A 23,378-nucleotide genomic window follows, 5' to 3' on the forward strand; every position below is an offset into this window, starting at 1 on the left:
CCCTGGGCCAAAGGCAGGCGCGAAACCGCTGAGCCACTCAGGGATCCCCTCCTATATGACATTTTAGAAAAAAATAAGAAGTTTACTTAAAATAAACTGTAAATAAACTACATTGAAACTACTTAAGAAGGCAATACCACTTCTTCAGTGGGTAACTGGGTTAAGAAGAATTGAGAGGGGAAAAAAAGCAAACTAGATTTAAGTCCTGTTTACATCATCAGTTTATGTGACCTAAATAAATCACTTCACAAGATTATACCTCAAGTTCCTTCTCTGTAATGAGGAACTGTATTTATACTGGTTTCATACATATACAAAATGATAAAATTAAATTAGCTTTTTTGGGGGAAAAGCCTCATAGAAGAGCTATCTGGCAGTACCACAGGACCAGAACTATAGTTCATTATGCCAGCAGCTCATCCATCATTACTGTATATACTTCTTTGATTCTTTTGTTTACACAGCCACAATTACCACATGAAAAACATATCATCTTAATGCCACTAAAATTTAGTTTCCACAAGTCACTCAAAATAGGTAACAGTGTCAAAATCTAGCCATGTATTCCCACTGTAGGAAAGTTTCATGGGAGAAACCAACAGTAATAGGGAATCCCAACCCAAGTCACTGTCTCCTACCACAGGAGTCACAGCTTCCAGCGGGCCTTCCTTGCCTATTCTGGCCATTAATAGTATCTCCTTTTTCTGAATTTCCACAAGTTACCAGGATCTACCAAATGATTCAGCACATCACCCTCAAGTACTGCTGTTTCTCTATTAAAAAAAAAAAAAAAAAGAAAGAAACACAACTCATGAAAGTCATGGGAAATAAAGAAAACTGTTATATAGGAAAAGAAAGTAAAAAAAAATTAAAAGAAGGAAAAAAAAAAAGAAAAAGAAAGTAATCCTAGAATTCCTGGTAAAATTAAGTATTACATGGTGATAGCGAACCTTTTAAAAATATTACAGCAAAAATCAAAAACTCCCATTAGAATACAGATATTCAACCCCCATGACAAGCCACTACAGAAATTCAACTGGCACACATATACATGTATGTGGAAAATGTCATATGCATACGGATAGTATAAAAAGAATAAAAGATTAGAAACTTCACTGTCCATTAAGAAGATTGGTTCAATAAATTATGATACATACATTTAATAGAACACTGCAGCTACTTGAAAATGTCGCTTTATATATGGATATGAACTGCTCTCTTAGATTATTAAAATGAAAAGCAAGGTAGAAAAGCAGTTTTAAAGGAGAAAACCTATAAATATACATAAAACCTACATGGAAAAAAACATAAAATAAAAGGAAATTCCAACATTAAATAAATAAATAAATAAATAAATAAATAAATAATAATGTATATATATATGTATATTCAAAGAATGTATGTGGAAAATTTATAGGGAACAGGTAACAGTGGTTACTTCTGGAAAGGGAAATTGGATAGATGAGGGGCAGGAATGAAAAGTTTTTTACACCACCTTTTCAATTTTGTGCCATAGGACAACTAAAACAAACTTCAAAAAAAACTTACTTAATGTTTTACATCTAGAAGAACCAAGCCACCACAACCATCAAAATCATTACTTTCCAAATATGCCATGTTTGCAATGGGTAATTTTAAGTAACTTATAATACAAAGATAGTAAATATATTCACCATCAGCTTAAATACACACTCACACTCCCCTGTATCTTAGATTCTTACTAGTAGCTACATGAAACCATAAATGGCAGAAGTCAGATCAATGAACATTTCTCCTAATGAATATCTCTACAGCAAAGGAGGTACAGGCAGGCACAAGCATACACACACACACACACAGTGAACAGACACAGAGGAAGATGAACCAACATACCTTTTCCTTTCCATTTAACCTTTGCAACAGACTGGCTAAAATCCACATGTATTCTTCTGTCATCTATAAGTACATTGTCCATTTTGAAGAATGCTTTCTCACAATCTTCTTCCTGACAGTAATCACAAAAACTCAGCATAAGTCTTTATGGAAAAGTTTTCTGCAATTAGGACAAATACTGAAAATACAGCATGTCTCCTGTTACTAATATTTGAGTGCCTATTATACACCAGATGCTGTTACATGCTCTGCATCTATGAGCTCAGTTAACTCTGATAACAACCATGTCAAGTACTATATATTATCTCCATTTTCTTGAAGAGAAAACGTAAGTTTAGAGAGGTACAGAAGTTACCAAAGATCAGCTGGCAAAGGTAAGAGTGAGGACTCAAGCCGAGGCAATATGACCATAGTGGACGATACACACACTTACAAATTGTGCTGTACGTGTCCTTCCACAAATCCTTTCCTTAGAAACCCAAAAATATCCTCAAAGTTTAAAGTTGTTTTTACAAATTAGGTGTTAAAATCCACTTGACAATAAAACTTGACCTACCAGAAGACTGTGGCCTTGATTTATTCCACTTAGTATGAATATGCATTTGTTTCAGTACAAAAATAGTTTGTGATTGATTATGGAGTGCTGACCCAGAGGAGTATCACAGTCCACAGATGTGTGTGTGAACCACATATATACATACTATTACCTCTCTGAGTTCTAGGAAAAAGCCTGAAATCAGAAACATAGTTGCTCCCCAAAGCGTGGATACTGACTGTGGGCCTAAGATACCAAGGTTTGTGTTACATAAGGATTCTTCCCGTCAGCAACTTTATAAACCCCGTATCTCCATTTCCAACATCTGAAAACTAGTAGCGATGCATTTCTTCTACCCAGCACTGATCAATTATCTACTATATTCTTAGAAACATATCCTTTGGTCTGCTCACAACTTACTAGAGACAATTCAGAGAAACAGATTAGTTATGATCGCATTTATTTACCATATATGTCAAGAATTAAATGGATTATACACTCCATAAAGATACAAACAAAGCCTTAATCATCTTTGTATCTACATCATTTAAACATCATCTGGCACATGGTAGGCAATCAGTATATATTTTTTTTAAGTAAGCTCTACACCCAACATGGGGCTCAAACTCATGACCCACGGGTTACATGCGCTACTGACTGAGCCAACCAGATGCCCCAACATCAATGCATGTTTGATGAATCTGTAATGATTATACTTGGGTAGGCATAATTGCATCATTGCGCCATTTCCCTAAAGAGAAAGTTCTCAGATACTTTATACTTATGCAGGCATCTGATTTATGACAAAGATGACACTGCCAAGCCATGTGGATAGGACAACTTTTTTTTTTTTTTTTTTAATAAACTACACTGAGTCCCTTGCTATCTAATGTAAGAAAAATGAAATTTAACATGATAAACATAATACACAAAAATCAAATTACAGGTCTAAACGGGAAAGATAGGGATGCCTGGGTGGTTCAGTGGTTGAGCATCTGCCTTCAGCTCAGGGCATGATCCTGGGAGCCAGGATCAAGTCCTACATCGGGCTCCCTGCGAGAAGCCTGCTTCTCCCTCTGCCTACGTCTCTGCCTCTATCTCTCATGAGTAAATAATAAATAAACAAAATCTTTAATAAATAAATAAAATAAATGGGAAAGATCATTTCACAGCAAACTGTCTAAAGGTAGCTTTGGAGAATATTTCTATGACTTTGGGGGTAGGCAAAGTTTTTCAAAACAAGCCATAGGAAAAATATTGACAAACTGAACTAAAAATTAGAAATTTCTGCTTATCAAAAGATGCCATTAAAAATGGGAAAAAGGCAATCTACAGAGAAGATACTTGCAACATACAAAATCAAAAAATAAGCTTGTATCCAGAAAATGTAAAAACTTCTCACAGATCAAGCAAAAGGCAACCAAACACCCAATCAATAAGTGGACAAGTCTATAACAGTTACTTCATTTAAAAAATTAAAAAAGGACATCCAAATGCAATAAGCATACAAAAAGGGGAAATGCAAAATAAAACCACCAATAAGATACCACTACACATCCACCAGAATGGACAAAAATTTAAAAGACTGTACCAAGAACTGGTAAAGATATGGAATGACAAGGACTCTAGTGGAAGTGAAGTGCTAGTGGAAGTGAAAATTAGTATAACCACTTTTGGGGGTGGGGGGGTGCTGTATAACCACTCTGAAAAACTGACTGAAAGTATCTACTATAGCCACAACTACCCTATGACCCAGCAATTCACTTGAGGGTATATGCCCAACAGAAATGCATATATACGTACACCAAAACATAAGAAAGAAATGGTTTACAACAGAACCATTCATAGTAACTCAAAATTACAAAAGACCCAAGCGTCCATCAACAGGTGAATGGAAATCTAAATTGTTTTATATACACATAATAAAATACTCTGACAATGAAAATCTATATACACACGACACAATGAAATACCATGTTAATGGAAATTAATGAAAAAAGTTAACAAAAGCTACATGTAGTAATATGTGCAAACCTTACACACTTAAGCAAATGATGCTGAACACAAAAAATACATTCTGTGTTTACATTTATATCAAGTTTAAAATTAGACAAAACAAGTCTAGGATGTTAGAAGTAGCAATGATAGGGAAGGCCTTTGGAATTCTGGTAAGTTTTTTTCTGCGAATCGCAGTACCTGAAATACAGAAAGTACTTGATAAATGCTCTGGAATAACTACCACTTGGAAAGAGCTACTATTGGACACCATCAATCCAAAGCTACATAAAGAAATGGCACAGCCTTGCATAGGAACTAAAAGCAACAAGAACAGAGTCAGACTTTTCTAAATTCAAATCCCAGCTATGACATTCACTAGGGGCATAATTTTAATCAAGTCACACGACCACTATATGTCTCAGTTTACTTATTTGGAAAAGGAGGAAATTACCTATCTCATAGAGTTATAAGGATTAAATACAGGTCAAGTCGTATAATGCCTGGCTTAAAGAAAGTTATTTGAACGACATAAGCTATTATTATTATTACAGATCTAGAAGATACCATCTAATCCAATTTTCTTTTGTTTAAAGATTTTTTTTTAATTTATTTATTCATGAGAGACAGAGAAAAAGAGAGAGGGAGAGAGAGATAGGCAGAGACAAAGGCACAGGGAGAAGCAGGCTCCCCACAAGGAACCCAACGCAGAACTCAATCCCAGACAATGGGATCACACCCCTGAGCCGAAGACAGATGCTCAACTGCTGAGCCATCCAGGCATCCCTAATCCAATTTTCAACTTGTATTTATGAGGAGAGTAATACCTAGAAATAAGAGTTCTAAACAAACTGCCAAATATACAACAGCTAGTCAGTGACAAAGCTCAGGTTAGTATCTACAACTTTACACCCAGTCCATTTCTCTATTATTCAAGTATAAATCTATATAAACAATGCTGAAAAATTATTTATAAAATGTGAAGGACTCTACCAAAACTTTAAAAATGGTACAGCTGCTCTGGAAAATAGTGTGGAGGTTCTTCAGAAAGTTAAAAATAGAGCTACCCTTCGACCCAGCAACTGCACTACTGCGTATTTACCCCAAAGATACAGATGTAGTGAAACGACAGGACACCTGCACCCCAATGTTTATAGCAGCAATGTCCACAATAGCCAAACTGTGTAAGGAACCACAATGTCCTTCAACAGATGAATGGATAAAGAAGATGTGGTGTATATATACACAATGGAATATTACTCAGGCATCAGAAAGGACGAATACCCACAACTGCTTTGATGTGGATGGAATTGGATGGTATTATGTTGAGTGAAATAAGTCAACTGGAGAAGGACAATCATCATACAGTTTCACTCATATGGGGAATATAAGAAATAGTAAAAGGGATCATAAGGGAAAGGAGGGGAACTGAGTGGGAAAAATTAGAAAGGGAGACAAACCCTGAGAGACTCCTAACTCTGGGAAACAAACAAAGGGTTGTGGAAGGGGAGGTGGGTGGGGGCTTGGGGTAACTGGGTGACAGGCACTGAGGAAGGCACTTCATGAGAAGGACACTGGGTGTTCTATGTTAGCAAATTGAACTTCAATAAAAACAAATGAAAAAATAAATAAATAAATAAAACTTTAAAAAATACATTAACTCAGACTGCATCTGAACCTAAAGTTAAGGTACATATATTAACACTAACAAATGTTGAAATTAGCTTCTATTTGAATGTAATAAAATTATTTTTCTTGGGTGCCTAGAGAAAGGGTAAACTAATTTTCTCATTTTAGAGACTAGAGAGTTCTATAATTTTTCACATTTTAACACTATATAAGAACAAAATAAATATAAATTTGAAAAATGTATATTATGACCTACCTTTTCAAATTCGATAAAAGCATAACAGAGGGATTCTCCTGTCTTCCAATCTCGAATAACTTCACAACTGAAAGAAAGTTTGGAAAAAGTGACTTTAAAGAAAAAGTATGCATTCTTCCTCTTTAAAAGTGAAGAATAAAACAAACCAGTTATTAAAAATCAAAGTTAAACTCGTGGAACTATATTCCTCTACATTTCTTCAATAACAATTAAAAAAGAAATAGTTCCCAGTGTAGTAATGAAATTATCCAATTTCTACCCTAAATGCCCAATCTTGGCCTACAGTCCTAAATTTCTAATGCAGTGAAGAAAATAGAAGATAAAAATATTTACCTTTCTGTGCCAAAAGAAAACTACTGCTAAAATATTCTTTAAGTCATAATTCACTTCTGGTCCAAATGTAGATAAATTACAGAAAATCAAATGTTACTGTAGAATAATGTATGTACATTCATACATATATACACATTTAATAAATTTATGCTTTGTAGTTTTAGAATGTTAATATAAACCAAGCTTAAATTTAACCCCCTTGGTACAGCTGTTATATAGAACTAATCTATCTTGACAATCACGTAAAAGGGCCAATAACATAGGATTTGAAACCATGTGGCTTGTCCATTTCCTCACATATAAGTCTCATTTTAAAAACATGAGATGAACAGGAAAATAATGTGAGAGAAAGGAAAAGTAATCACATTATGGCATATGGGTCAGCTGTTATAACATTTACAGGGATCCCTGGGTGGCGCAGCGGTTTGATGCCTGCCTTTGGCCCAGGGCACGATCCTGGAGACCCGGGATCGAATCCCACATCGGGCTCCCGGTGCATGGAGCCTGCTTCTCCCTCTGCCTGTGTCTCTGCCTCTCTCTCTCTCTCTCTGCGACTATCATAAATAAATAAATTTTAAAAAAAAAGGACTGCTTTAAAAAAAAAAAACATTTACATATATTAAAATGTAAATATGGAAGGAATAATATCTAACCAAAACTACAACACAAAGTAGAAGGAGGGGACAATAAAGATGGGAAGGTAAGAATAGAGGTAAATCCTCAATTTCCTGAGCAGGAAGTCATTAGTAATGTCTAAAATTCAAAAATAAAAAGCAGCAATACAGGAGAGTTTTTTATAAATATGATATACTAAAAGGGGTAGAAGAATAAAACTGAGTAGCCATTTATAGAAAGATTTTTCTGTCAACAGGAAGAATAAAGAATGATTTCACAGGATTAGAAAAAAAAAAAAGAAGCTAAAAGGAAATTCTAAACATAAAACAATACTTTTTAATCAATTACAGCTGACCATTGAACAACATATGGATTAGGCATCCTGACCCCAATGCAGTAAAAAATAAGCATATAACTTTTGACTCCCCCCAAATTTAACTTAATAATACAGTCAATTAACACATATTTTGTATATGTATTATATACTGTGTTCCTACAATAATATGTGCTAGAGAAAACAAAATGCTAAGAAGACAATAAAGAAAAGGGGTACCTAGCTAGATAGTTGGAAAAGCACACAATTCTTGATCTTGAAGTTGTTGAGTTAAAGCCCCATGTCAGGTATAGAGATTACTTAAATAAAACAAAACAAACAAACAAAAATATGGGGTGCCTGGATGGCTCAGTTAGTTCAGTGTCTCACTTCAGCTCAGGTCATGATCTCAGGGTCTTAGGATCAAGCCCAGCATCATATCCCCTGCTCAGTAAGGAGCCTACTTCTCCCTCTCCTTTCTGCTCTTCTGTTTGTGCTTGCTCTAATATGTAAATAAAATCCTTGGGATGCCTGGGTGGCTCAGTGGTTGTGCACCTCCCTTCAGCCCAGGGCGTGATCATGGAGTCCCGGGATCGGGTCCCACATCCGGCTCCCTGCATGGAGCCTGCTTCTCCCTCTGTCTGTATCTCTGCCTCTCTCTGTGTCTCTCCTGAATAAATAAATAAAATCTTTTTAAAAAAAAACGAATAAAGAATATACATTGATAGCATTATACTGTATCAAAAGAAATCTGTGTGTAAGTAAGTGCAGTTCAAACCTGTGTCATTCAAGCGTCAACTATGTAATTGACCTTCCTCAAGAATATTCCCCTTTCAAAAAAAAAAAAAAAGAAAGAATATTCCCCTTTCTCACAGAAATACTAGCTTCATAGACTTTTACATTAACAATACAGGGGAAATGAGCATTAGTAGCAAAAGAAAAATTTGGGAAGATTTAGATTCAAATTAATTTTGACAGAGATTGCTGGTAACTCTAGGAAGAACTTAAATGAGATAAATATTTTAAATATTAAAGATTATTGAGAATACTCTAAGAACTAGACTTAAACTGTTCTGCTCACTTCCTGCTTTAGAGCAAAAATGTGTGTGTTGGAAGTGGGAGAATCATTCAATTATGTTTGTGTATATATATATGTGTATTTGTATCTACATACACACACATATAAATACATATTTTTCTTCCCTACTGTACAAAAGACTCACCTGTAAATTAACCACTACAAAATTCTAGAGTTCACAGATCCATCAAAAAATGTTATTAGAAAACTACCAATATCCAGTTTTTCTAAAATCTTTCATTAATTCTAAAGATTACCTTCTTATTGGCCCAAATCTTGAGAATATTATCTCCAGATCTTCATCAGTAGTCACTGGATTCAATTTACACACAAATAGCACATTTTCTGGAGGTTTAATATCTGCATCAGGTAGGTCTCCAACCTAAATTATAAGTAAACAAAAATTTAAATCAATTCCTTTGTTGGCTCTACTCTAAATACCCTATCTAAGCCCAAAGTACTGATTTCCCTAAACAACTGAATTTACATTAGAAACTACAAGCTTAGGAAAAGAAACCTAAGATTTCAAAATTTGAAATTACAATGTTCCTGGTAGTAATATTAATAGCTAATACTTGTCTGAGTCTTTGTGTGAATGCCATGCTTGCCACTTTATATATACTACTAACCAATTCTTAAAACAACTGTGTGGTTTCCATTCTAAAAATGAATAAAGTATATTATGATAGTGAAATAAGTCAATCAGAGAAAGACAATTATCATATGCTTTCACTCATATGTAGAATATAAGAAATAGTGAAAGGGACTATAAGAGAAAGTAAGGAAACTGAGTGGGGAAAAAAATTAAGAGGAAGACAAACCATGAGACTCCTAACTCTGGGAAACAAACAAAGGGTTGCAAAAGGGGAGGTGGGTGAGGGGGATAGGGTAACTGAGTGACGGGAAATAAGGAGGGCATATGATGAGATGAGCCTTGGGTGGTGTACTGAATGTTGACAAACTTAATTTAAATAAAATATTTTTTAAAAAGAAACAATAACAAATGAATAAATTTTTTAAAAAATGAATAGGGGTAGCCCAGGTTCAGTGGTTTAGTGCCACCTTCAGCCCAGGGCGTGATCCTGGAGACCCGAGATTGAGTCCTGCATGGAGCCTGCTTCTCCCTCTGCCTGTGTCTCTGCCTCTCTCTCTCTCTGTGTCTCTCATGAATAAAAAAATAAAATCTTTTAAAAAATAAATAAATAAATAATTAAAATTAAAATTAAAAAATGGATAAAGTAAAATTCAAGAACACTAACTTAAGGCCACACAATAGTAAGCAACAGAGTTGGGATTTGAAACACAGATCTATTTGGCTTCAAAGTTCCAATTTTATCTCCTCTTTCTCTTTTTTCAAGTATTTGATATACTAAAAAATAATTTATATAAAGTATACCTAAGTTATGAAGCATGAAAATAAAAAGTACCCATGACACCAACAACTAGGTTAAGAACTAAAATGTCCCCTAATCCCATGACTCTACCTTTCTCAACAGAATATCAAATATCCTGCTTTTTTGTTTTCCTTTTTTGGTCATGCCCCTATCTCTTCAGTTTTCCCACATTAAATATGATTCCCCAAGTAATATAGCTTAGTTTTGCCTGTTTCTTAACTTTTGAAAAACATTATCACACTGACTCTAGCCTTCTGCATTAGAAATGTCCTATTCTGGGGATCCCTGGGTGGCTCGGCGGTTTAGTGCCTGCCTTTGGCCCGGGGCCTGATCCTGGAGTCCCGGGATCAAGTCCCACATCGGGCTTCTTTTTTTTTTTTTTAAAGATTTTCTTTATTTATTCATGAGAGACACACACACACAGAGAGAGAGAGGCAGAGACAGGCAGAGGGAGAAGCAGGCTCCATGCAGGGAGCCTGACATGGGACTCGATCCAGGGTCTCCAGGATCACACCCTGAACTGCAGGCGGCGCTAAACCGCTGCGCCACCAGGGCTGCCCCCATATCGGGCTTCTTGCATGGAGCCTGCTTCTCCCTCTGCCTGTGCCTCTGGCTCTCTCTCTCTATCATGAATAAATAAATAAAATCTTTAATAAAAAAAAAAAAAAAGAAATGTCCTATTCTTTCCACATTGTTGTTCAATATGAAACAGCAACAATTCCTGGACAATGTTTCTAGCTTTTAACCCTCACCCTCACTATTATCTACTGACCAAACTGAAGTAAACTTCATGGACAACTACTGCACTGAGAAGGACATCCCACTTTCTACTGAAGAACAAGTGAGGATGACTATGGGAGAAAACCATGATGATGGAATTGGTTTCTCTATGGGAAAACTGTATTTCCCGTGTACCTTTAGATAAGAAAATAATCCTTTATACATATATCCAAAAATTCTGAGAGATAATTTCTGATAACATTATTACGTTAAATGTTTCCTCTTGGATAAACATACTTAAAACTTTTTTTTGAAAATCAGAAATAGTAATAAGCAACAGAGCCAGTTATATCTGTTCAGTGTTTCTGAAGCCTATTAAAAGACAATAATCTGGGGTGCCTGGCTGGCTCAGTCAGTAGAGCATACAATCCTTGATCTCAGAGTCATGAGTTCAAGTCCCACATTAGGCATAAAGTTTACTTTAAAAAAAATTTTTTAAGACAATAATCTATGTCCAATAAGCAATATCACAGTATGTAAGGGGGAAGAACAAATCAGTAAAAATCCTGAAAAGCACCTACAATACCACATCTGAAGGAAACACAAATAGAAAAAAAAAAGGTTGAGATAAAAAAAGAATTCGTGACAGAACCAGTGGCGCAGCAGTTTAGCGCCACCTGTAGCCCAGGGTGTGATCCCGGGGACCCAGGACTGAGTCCCATGTCAAGCTCCCTGCATGGAGCCTGCTTCTCCCTCTGCCTGTGTCTCCGCCTCTCTCTCTCTTTCTGTGGGAGTGTGTCTCTTATGAATAAATAAACTCTTAAAAAGAAAAAAAAAAAAAAAAAAGGATTACTGGGATGCCTGGGTGGCTCAACAGTTGAGGATCTGCCTTTGGCCCAAGGCGTGATCCTGGAGTTTCGGAATCAAGCCCCACATCAGGCTCCCTGCATGGAGCCTGTTTCTCCCTCTGCCTATGTCTCTGCCTCTGTCTCTCATGAATAAATAAATAAAAATCTTAAAAAAAAAAAAAAAAGAATTTGCCACACTACTTAGTCAAAGGTAACTTTAAAACTCTATGGGGCGGCAGTGGGGGTGGGAGGACAATACACTGGGGAACCTCACTCAGTGGGGCATGTGACTCTTGATCTTAGAGTAGAAGTCTAAGTTTGAGCCCCACACTGGGTGAAGAGATTACTAAAAATAAAATCTTTTTAAAATTTTAAAATAACAATGAAATACTGTAAGGAAATTTAAATATTCATAACAACTATCAAGTTCAAAACTAACACTGCAAAATACTAGTTGACTTACTCTATTAGACACAAAGGAAAAGGAACTGATTTCTTTTGGTTTGGTTTTCAGTTTTTTATTTTTTTTTAAAGCCTTTCTAAACCTCTGAGTTAAGATATTCTTCTGTTTTAAAGATTTTTTTAAAGATTTTATTTATTTATTCATGAGAAACACAGAAAGAGACAAGAGACACAAGAGGGAGAAGCAGGCTCCTCGCAGAGAGCCCAATACAGGACTTGATCTCAGCTGCCAGGATCACGCCCTGGGCCGAAGGCAGATGCTGAACCACTGAGCCACCCAGGCGTCCCAGTTTTGTTTTTTAAAATAGAAGATGGGGTGCCTGGGTGGCTCTATTGCTTAAATGCTGGACTCTTGATCTCAGCTCAGGTCTTGATCTCAGGGTCATGAGTTCAAGCCCCACATTGGGCTCCATGCTGGACATGAAGCCTACTTAAAAGAAATAGTAATAAAGATTTTAAAATAAAAATAGAAGATAGAGGGGCACCTGACTGGCTAAGCTGGTAGAGCATGTGACTCTTGATCTCAGGGTTGTGAGTTCAAAAACAAGGGGAGGTGGTGCCCAGCTGGCTCAGTTGGAGGAACATGTGACTCTTGATCTCAGGGTAGTGAGTACAAGTAAAAGCCCCGTGTCGGGTGTAGGGACTACTTAAGTAAATGAAACAAAAGATGAAACCTATTAATATGGAGAATCAAAACAACACAGGATCACCTATTAGAATGGCTGAAATCCAAAACCTTGACAATACCAAATGCTGACAAGAATGTTGAGCAATAGGAACTCTCAATCATTACTGGTGGGAATGGCAAAATGGACAGCCAGTTTGGAAGACAGCTTGGCAGTTTCTTACAAAGATAAATATAGGGTAGCCCAGGTGGCTCAGTGGTTTAGCGCCGCCCTCAGCCCAGGGCCTGACCCTGGAGACCAGGGATCGAGTCCCACGTCAGGCTCCCTTCATGGAGCCTGCTTCTCCCTCTGCCTGTGTCTCTGCCACACTCTCTCTTCCTCTCTTTCTCTCTCTCTCCCTCTGTGTCTCTCATTAATAAATAAGTAAAATCTTAAAAAAAAAAAGATAGATATAATCTTACCATAAATTCCAGTAATTGCACCTTTAGGTATTTACCCAAATGAGTTAAAAACTTCTACCTATAGAAGAATCTGCACACAAATGTTTTTAGCAAGTATGACTATACTTGCCAAAACTTGGAAGCAATCAAGACATGTTTTAATAGGTGAATGGATAAACAAACTGTGGTATGTCCAAACAATGGAATATAATTTTATGATCAAAAGAAATGAGCTATCAAGCTACAAAAAGACATGGAAGAAATTAAATGCATATGGCTAAGTGGAAGAAGCCAATCTTAAAAGGATATATACTGTATAAATCCAACAATATGACATTCTGGAAAATGCACAACTATGCAGATAGTAAAAAAGATCAGTGGTTGCCAGAGGTTGGGGACAAGGAGGTATGAATATGCAAAGCACAGAGGATTTTTAGGGCAGTGAAACTATTCTCTATATTATAATAGTAGGTATTTGTTATCATACATTTCTCAAAAACCACAATGTACAACACAAAGAGTAAAAACCTAATGTAAATTATAGATTTTACTTAATAATAATAATATATCAATGTGACTCACAAATTGTACCTCACTAATGCAAGATATTAAGAAGAGAAACTGTTGGGGAGGAGGATGGAGGTACACAGGAATTCTCTGTACTTGGTGTTCCATTTTTTTTTTTTAATTTTTTTTTTTTTATTTATTTATGATAGTCACAGAGAGAGAGAGAGAGGCAGAGACACAGGCAGAGGGAGAAGCAGGCTCCATGCACCGGGAGCCCGACGTGGGATTCGATCCCGGGTCCCCAGGATCGCGCCCTGGGCCAAAGGCAGGCGCCAAACCGCTGCGCCACCCAGGGATCCCCATTTTTTTTTTTTTTTTTATAAACCTAAAACAGCTCTAAAAAATAAAGCCTATTTACTAAAATTAAAACAAAAAAAGGAAATCATGAGTCCATACTAAAAATGAACATATAATAAAAAGATAGGAAGGCCATTCCTTACAATAGAAAGCAGGCTGACAATATGGAAGGAGTAACGGAGTTAGAAAATTACCATTTTGCACCCATCAGAGTTAAGACTGGTTTAGGCAAGAATCATGAAGAGCTAAGAAATCCACAGGGGGCTCTTTTTCTCTTCTGGTCCAAGGCGCTTGGGGAGCAGAAGGCTTTAGTGCAGACATGGCCAAGTCCAAGAACCACACCACGCACAACCAGTCGCAAAAATGGTACAGAAATGGCATCAAGAAACCCCGGTCACAAAGATACGAATCTCTTAAGGGGGTAGACCCCAAGTTTCTGAGGAACATGCGCTTTGCCAAGAAGCACAAGAAGGGCCTGAAGAAGATGCAGGCCAACAATGCCAAGGCCATGACTGCGCGTGCCAAGGCTATCAAGGCCCTGTCAACCCAAGGAGGTTAAGCCCAAGATCCCAAAGGGCGGCAGCCGCAAGCTCAATCAACTTGCCTACATCACTCACCCCAAACTCGGGAAACTCGTGCTCATACCCTCATTGCCAAAGGTCTCAGGCTCTGCCGGCCAAAGTCCAAGGCCAAGATATGCAGACATCATCCATTGGTTGTTGGCTGTGGCTATTGGGGCTGACTGTACTTATCCAGAGTTGACAAACACAAGCTTGCAGATTTATGTAAAAATCTCAATTTCTGGCACAAAATGGCTCAGTATGCCCAACGTGCATCAGTGTCCTTTCATACCCAGTTGTTTTTCAAAAGCAAAGGAATAGTAAGTGAAGAAGCCTATATTCTGTTTGTAAGAAAGAATGCTATTGTGATGTTAATTCCAAAGTATGGTTTAGAAGGTACAGTCTTTTTTGAAGAAAAGGACAAACCAAAGCCAAAGCTTATTTAGGATGATGAGGAACCTTCCCTTAAAACAGAGGACACAGTGTTCCATATATTTGATAAAGTTAAACTGAAAATCATGCTAGACTCATCCAATCGCCAGCATCAGAAAATCCAAATGTCCCTGGTAGAACCACAGATTCCAGGAATAAGCATTCTGAAGGATACTCCAAACATGGACAGTGATGAACCAGAGAGAAAGAAAAAGAAACGTGAGAAATAACTATACTCAACAAAATAACTTCAAAGACTGGTTTCCTTAAAACAAAACAAAAACAGAAACAACAACAACAACAACAAAAAACCAATACAAAAAACCCGAGAGAACACTTTTAAACCTAAGTGTGTAATAAAAATAAAAAAATAAAAATAAAAATAAACCTAAGTGTGTGATACAGCTTGTTACTTTTATTTTTTTTTTCTGTTTGTTAAATACATTTTAATGGCTTAAAAAAAAAAAAAAGAAATCCACAGGGGTGGTTTGATAAGGAACAAGATATTTGAAAGGTCTCAAATGCTATGGATTGTTACTAGTTACAAGAGGAAAACAAAGTATGCAATGGAGACACCAGGTAGTGGATTACCTTGATCAAGTAATCAAAATGAATACTTTCCAGCAAAGGGCAGATGGATATTGTACACCTACAAATATAACATCTGAGAAGGTCATTTATGTAGTATTCCTGGTTGTGTGCATAATCTGAATGTAATCACAAGGCAACAGTAGATAAATCTAAGTTGAAGAATATTCTAAAAAACAGATGACCTATATTCCTCAAAAAATGTTAATAACATGAAAAATAAAGATAAGTTAAGGAATTCTTCCAGAGGTAGAAGAAACATGATAACTAAATTCAACAGATGACTGATCATGAGCTGGATTCTAGCCTGAATGGGAAAAGCTATAAAAGAGATTACTGAAATAACTGACAAAATTGAAATATGGGTTATAATTTCAATCAATTTTAAATTTCCTCATTTTGGTAACTGTATTATAAATATGTATGATGATACTGTTGCTCTTCAGAAATGCACACTGATGTAAGAGGTAAAAGGAATGATGCTTATGACTTATTTTCAAATGGTCCAGAAAAAATAATATGTGTTTGTGCATATATATTCAGAGAGAGAGGGAAAGAAAGAGAGAATGAATCATCAAGCAGAATTGGCAAAAATGTTAAAAACTGATGAATCTTGCTTGGTGCACCTAGCTGGTTCTGTTAGTTAAGCATTAGGACTCGTAATTTCAGCTCAGGTCATGATCTCAGGGTCATGAGACTGAGCTCCATGTCAGGCTCCACACTGGACATGGAACCTGCTTTAAGATTCTGTCTCGGGGGATCCCTGGGTGGCGCAGCGGTTTGGCGCCTGCCTTTGGCCCAGGGCGCGATACTGGAGACCCGGGATCGAATCCCACGTCGGGCTCCCGGTGCATGGAGCCTGCTTCTCCCTCTGCCTGTGTCTCTGCCTCTCTCTCTCTCTCTCTCTCTGTGACTATCATAAATAAATAAATAAATAAAAATTAAAAAAAAAAAAAAAAAAGATTCTGTCTCGGGATCCCTGGGTGTTGCAGCGGTTTGGCGCCTGCCTTTGGCCCAGGGTGCGATCCTGGAGACCCAGGATCGAATCCCACATCGGGCTCCCGGTGCATGGAGCCTGCTTCTCCCTCTGCCTATGTCTCTGCCCCCCCTCCCCTCTCTCTCTGTGACTATCATAAATAAATAAAAATTGAAAAAAAAATTTAAAAAAAAAAGATACTGTCTCCTCCCTCTGCCTCTCCCCTTCCTCCTTCCCTCTCTTTAAAAAAAAAAAAAGTGGTGAATCTGAGTAAATGGTATAGAGAAGTTCTCTATGCTATTTTTTATAACTTTCTCATAAATTTGAAATTATCAGAAAATAAAAGGCTTAGTTATGTTAACCCAACATCTTTCTGGCATAAACTGCCTATACTTTTGGTGTTAAAAACTCTGATGATAATCTAATATTATTTCCCTTTTAAGTCACTTACTCTTATTACCCAGTTGCTCAAAAGATTTTCTTTTAAGATCAGTAATTTTCTTAAAATTTGCCATCCTGTTGGCTATTCTAGGCCAATAGTCTCAGACACAGTGTGCTCGTTAAAATGTATATCTTCAAATTTTTTCAATTCAATAAAATTTTCTTGAATTATAGTCTTTAACATTTGTTCCTTCAGCCTGGTGATGTGAATATGAATTTTGAAACAGACGCAGAATCTTTCTGAAAGCTCTACTATATAAAAAAATGGTAATAATAAAAACAGAATTATCCTTTCAAATATTTATTGATCTACTGTGTAATAGGTATGCCTATTCCACAAAAATATAACAAATGGAAAAAATGTCTAGTAGATCAATTAATCAATACTGAAGAACTTCAAATGACTTCATACTGTTAGTGATACAAAGGAGTATATTTTAGAGTGTTCAATTTCAACCCAGGTTCCTTGTATCCTGTAATAACCTCAGTGCTTGAGTTATAAAATGAATTATTCTTTAATATACATAAAATTTGGTCAAATAAACACTCTTCAAAAATGAAATGAGGACAGCCCGGGTGGCTCAGCAGTTTAGCACTGCCTTTAGCCCAGGGCCTGATCCTGGAGACCCAGGATCGGGTCCCATTGTCAGGCTTCCTCCATGGAGCCTGCTTCTCCCTCTACGTGTGTCTCTGCCAATCTCTCTCTCTCTTTCTCTCTCTCTGTCTTTTTCATTAATGAATATAAACAATTAAAATTCAATGAGTATTTGTAAATTGTATATCCACTGTTCATTTTTAAAAAGGCACTTGGCACTATATTGATTATGGAACCAAATTTGTTTACCTTCATGTATTATGTCATATAAAATTTAATCTAGAAAAAAACTCTTTGCTAAATTTTTAATATTTTGACTAACAAAGAGCCTAAATAGGGGTGTCTGGGTGGCTCAGTCGGATGAGGATCCAACTCTTAATTTTGGCTCAGGTCATGATCACAGGGTTGTGAGATTACATAGGGCTGTGCTGAGTGTGTAACCTACTTGAAACTCTCTCTCCCTCTCCTTCCCTAGCCCTGCCCTCTCCCTTACTTAAAGAAAAAAAAAATCCAAAAATAAACTCACAATGAGTTCTATATTAAATAAATTGCAGAACATTATCTTAACAAAGATAATCATCTTACCATTTCTAATAGAATGGCTTGAGTTTTGGCCTCTTTTTCTGCCTTTATTTCTTCTACTTCTTCAGCTGATCTTCCTTTAAAATCATCAATTTCTTCATCTGCTCCTATTCGACCACTCTGTAAGGCAGAAGTTACTTAAACATATAGTAAAAGAACTGAAAAATCTGAGAAACATGGGAGACATGATGATTTATCCTTAGCTCCATCAAATGTGTTAGAATAGAAACTGAAGCCTCTGAAAATTGATATAAATTAATTTAATAATATGAGCTAGACAAAGCTTCTAATTTATTGTTAAAACAAAATATACATTATAAAGAAGCTATCTGGTATCCAACTTACTGCTGAATGCAGAAAAGAAATGATCTTAACAATTAAGCACCAAATCCCAACTATAAAGACCAATTTAGCTTTGAGAAAGCTTCATAAACAGAAACTTATACCTTAAAAAATCTGAGGGAAAAGTCTGCATTATTCTACAAAAATTTCTGGGTGCTAGCATGGTTCCAAAGTGTTCCCAGTTGAAAAGCTCCCTTACAAGATGTTAGTTTAACTGAGCTTTAAAGCTATACTCCTAGAATTAGGAGACAAGAAAAACATTTTCACAAGGTATTTATATAAGCTTCCAGAGCTAAGGCTCCTCTAGTGGAACAGAAGTTGAAGAACGGAAATTAGGGAAATGAAAAGACAGCTAGAAAAATGAGTTATCTTTATGGAAGAGAAATGAGTTATCTACTTGTCCGAGAAGAATTGATCAAGAAAGATAGTCATTCTGAAGAAATAAGTTTTAACAGACTAAAAAGCAAAATCTATGCAAAGCATTAATATGCATGTACAATCACAAGAGGACTCTACTTACATCTAGCTGTTCCCTCGTAGGTTCTGGTGATCGATCAGGAATTAATAAATCAGGAGGGTCATCAAACGGATCATCTAAAATCACTGTATGATTTATCCTTACAAAATAAATTCAAGTCAAAGGTTATACTTACATTATTTCAGAATCTGTGTTTTACTTTTTATAAAGATAACAAATGTCTCAATTATCTCTAATGCCCAAAAATCATAGGTACTTAAATTTTAATACACCAGTATATATTACTAGTGTTCTTTCACAGTTAATATTACTGTTTTTCATTGTTTGATATCAGATTCATTACTCTGGGGGCACCTGCATGGCTCAATGGTTGACCATCTGCCTTGGGCTCAAATTATGATCCCAGGGATCCTGGGATCAAGTCCCATATCAGGCTCCCCTTGAGGAACCTGTTTCTCCCTCTGTGTATGTCTCTGCCTCTGTGTGTGTCTCTCATGAATAAATAAATAAAATCTTTAAAAAAAAAATTTACTACTCTGTATTACTTTATTTTATTTTTTTAAAGATTTTTAAAAATTTATTTATTCATAGAGACACAGAGAGAGAGAGAGGCAGAGACACAGGCAGAGGGAGAAGCACGCTCCATGCAGAGAGCCTGACATGGGACTTGATCCAGGGTCTCCAGGATCATACCCAGGCTGCAGGCAGCGCTAAACCACTGCACCACCGGGGCTGCCCTCTGTATTACTTTAATAAATCTAATATTAGTTTGTCTAAATCTTAGTACTTTTACCAAATTTCTCAATAATATACATTTTTAAAAACTAAATTAAAGATTAATAATTCTTTCCAACATAAGCAATTATAAATAATTAGCACAAGTATAAAAATATAAAAAAGTCTTTTTTACTTTATGGATTCATATAGTTTTGTATTAATTCACATTTTGGAATTATCCAAAAACCAGTCCTATGCTTGCCATCTCCACAAATACCACAGGATTAAAACATTCTAGTATACTGAGATAGCAACCACACCTGATATCTTGATATGGTACAAAGTCCTTGTCAACAAAAGTCTCATTAATTTTCTTAATTATGTCCATGCCTTCTGTCACCTCACCAAACACTGTATGAACACCATCAAGGTAATCTAGATTATCTCCTGTAGTAATAAGAAACTGTATAGAAAGACACAGAAAAATATAAACATGTATCTGTAATTCAAACTGGAATCAGTTACAGACTGACAAAAAACACACAAAACCAATACTCTACATTTAACTGCATGATTTCTTACCCACTTGTTACTAGTACGAATTAAAAAGTACAAGCTTATACATAAAATATCATTATATACACAAGGGCTTCCCTGGTTGTTTAAATACTTGGACAAACCAAAGTTCAGTTTCTTCATATACGAATTGTGTGGGGAAAAAAAGCATCTGCCCCAAACTAGGTTGTTGTAAAGATTAAACAAGACAATCAATGAAAGGTTCTCAACATGATATGTTTTGAAGTAATAAATACCAGAAGGAAATAGACCATAACGTGAACAGCAATGATCCATGGATAGTATGATTGTGGATAATGTTATTTTTCTTTCATGCACTTTTCTGTATTTTCTGAATTCCTCACAATGGACATGTCTCAAATTTAAAAAAACAAAGCAGGGCAGCCCCGGTGGCACAGCGGTTTGGCGCCTCCTGCAGCCTGGGGTGTGATCCTGGAGATCCGGGATCGAGTCCCACGTTGGGCTTCCTGCATGGAGCCTGCTTCTCCCTCTGCCTGTGTCTCTGCCTTTCTCTCTCTCTCTCTCTGAATAAATAAATAAATCTTAAAAAAATATTACTAAAAAAAATTTAAAAAAATAAAAAAACAAAGCAGGGGTGCCTGGGTGGCTCAGGTGGTTAAGCATCTGACATTTGATTTTGGCTCAGGTCAAAATCTCACACTTGTGAGACTGAGCCCCACGTCAGGCTCTGCACTGGGGGTATAAAGTCTGCTTAAGATTCTCTCTCTCCCTCTGTCCGCCCCCCCCAATAAAAATAAATAAATAATTTTATTTTTAAAAACAAAGTAGTTTCTTATAAAGATTTATTTTTAAGAAATCTCTATACCAAACACAAGGCTCAAACTCACAACCCTACTGAGCTGAATGCTCTACTGATTAAGTCAGCCAGGTACCTCCCAAAATAATTTTTTTTATATAGAACACAGTATAATATTTTTATTCTAACAGATATCGTTGAAATTCTCCTCTTATTGGATAGCTTAAAATGATAACTTGTGGCTCTTTCCAGTCCTTCATTTTAAAATAAAACTCAACTTTTTACTCATTTTCTAACCTGAGATCCATGTTGATCACTTCCATTGTTCACCATGGACACAGTGCCTTTCTTCTTGTGCTTAATTCTTGGCACTTTTTCAGCCTCAAAAAAGCTTGCTTGATCACCATACAGTTGACTAAAAGTACACATAATAAAATTATAAAACTGAAGTACTTTCAACATGAAATACAGAAGTACTAGTAACAAATAGGATTACCATTTCTTTATAGAAATGCCACTATGATTCAAAATATTTGTTTTTTTAAAATTTGCTATAGACATTTAGGGAACTTGGAAAAAATCTGTATTTGAACTGTATTTCAAAATGCAGATTAAGATATGTTAGATAACACTGTTAAGAGGCAATTCTATTTTTTCTCATTTAGAAATAAAAGAACTCACCCAAAAACAGACTCTCCTCCACGCCCAGTCCCTGTGGGATCACCAGTTTGTATGATAAAATCCCTCTATAATAAATAGGATACTTTGTTAATTCACACAGTTGCTAAATGGTTCCCATAATAAAGGACATGACTAATAACCACCAACTCACCTGTACATTGTGAATAAGACAATAATTATAATATTTTATCTTGCACAACTTTAGGAAATTCAAGCAGGCTGAAAGAAAAATAAATACTAAATTTATCAGTAGTTCAGAAATACATTTTTAAGCAAGTAAAGGCTCTGTTGGCATAATTTAATTTCAAATTACCATACAAACACTCCCCAATGGTCAAACATCCAAAGTCACAAAGAAGGCAGTATGCCTAGAAAAAGGCAATTATTTTAAATTATCTTTTTATTTTCTTTTTCTTAGGACTTTCAGGGCATCTGAGCTAATGCAGGAAAACAGGCTTATTTGGAGTAGGCAAACATTTATTAATGGATTAGTTTTGCAAGGGAAAAAGAAAACCAAAGAGAATAAATACTATGATGGAAAAGAATCTATCAGAGTAACTGCAAATGGGTACAATTACATATATTAGAGAAAATTAAATATCTGAGACCAATTTTTTAAATGATGACTAAATAGCTCTTCAAAAACTCCATATGGTAGGATGCCCAGGTGGCTCAGCAGTTGAGTGTTTGCCTTCAGCTCGGGGCATGATCCTGGAGTCCCAGGCTCGAGTCCCACATCAGGCTCCCTGCATAGAGCCTGCTTCTGTCTTTGCCCCTTTCTCCTCTCTCTCTCTCTCTCTCTCTCTCTGTGTGTGTCTCTCATGAATAAATAAATAAAATCTTAAAAAAAAAAAAAAGTCCTGGGGATCCCTGGGTGGCTCAGTGGTTTATTTAGTGCCTGCCTTTGGCCCAGGGCATGATCCTGGAGTCCTGGGATCGAGTCCCAATCAGGCTCCCTGCATGGAGCCTGCTTCTCCCTCTGCCTGTGTCTCTGCTCCTCTCTCTCTCTGTCTCTCATGAATAAATGAATAAAATCTTTTTAAAAATGTTTTAAGTCCAGGGATCCCTGGGTGGCGCAGCGGTTTGGCGCCTGCCTTCGGCCCAGGGCGCGATCCTGGAGACCCGGGATCGAATCCCACGTCAGGCTCCCGGTGCATGGAGCCTGCTTCTCCCTCTGCCTGTGTCTCTGCCTCTCTCTCTCTCTCTCTCTCTGTGACTATCATAAATAAATAAAAATAAAAAAAAAAATTTAAAAAAAATGTTTTAAGTCCATATACTTATCATGTACCAGCTTTCTCATATAAATGAACTCATTTATTCAATAAACATTTATGGAGTATCTTCTAGGTGCATGGCATTGCAACCACAAATGCCATAAAACCATAGTCCCTCCCTTCAAGTTCATAGTCTAGTTAGACATCAAGCTAGAAAACACAAAGAAAGACATAGGAGGCTCTCCAGGGTCCTTATACCTGAATAAAAATAGTTACTATATAGATGTATCAATACTGGATACATCTGTTAATACCATCATGCCATTTATATAGTAAAATGGTAAAAACTGGTTTTAGGGGCCCCTGGGTGGCTCAGTTGGTTAAGTGTCTGCCTTCAGCTCAGGTCATGATCTCAGGGTCCTGGGATCAAGCCCCGTATCAGGCTCCCTGCTCAGTGGG

The 23,378-nt window shown here is 36.5% G+C and overlaps 1 protein-coding gene and 1 pseudogene across 1 annotated transcript in view; one reads left to right on the top strand and one right to left on the bottom strand.

The window, feature by feature from the left end:
• PPIL4 (peptidylprolyl isomerase like 4) overlaps positions 1–23,378 on the bottom strand; it is a 45,403-nt gene that overhangs the window by 16,529 nt on the left and 5,496 nt on the right. Inside the window, 9 exon segments of the mRNA NM_001286992.1 lie at positions 1,873–1,984; positions 6,288–6,354; positions 8,884–9,008; positions 18,158–18,274; positions 19,017–19,113; positions 20,012–20,154; positions 21,322–21,439; positions 21,706–21,770; positions 21,857–21,924. Coding sequence (NP_001273921.1) covers positions 1,873–1,984; positions 6,288–6,354; positions 8,884–9,008; positions 18,158–18,274; positions 19,017–19,113; positions 20,012–20,154; positions 21,322–21,439; positions 21,706–21,770; positions 21,857–21,924 — 912 coding nt within the window.
• LOC106558649 lies at positions 14,300–14,722 on the top strand (annotated as a pseudogene).

Source organism: Canis lupus, chromosome 1 (genome assembly GCF_011100685.1).
Source record: "Canis lupus familiaris isolate Mischka breed German Shepherd chromosome 1, alternate assembly UU_Cfam_GSD_1.0, whole genome shotgun sequence".
Classification (NCBI taxonomy): domain Eukaryota; kingdom Metazoa; phylum Chordata; class Mammalia; order Carnivora; family Canidae; genus Canis; species Canis lupus.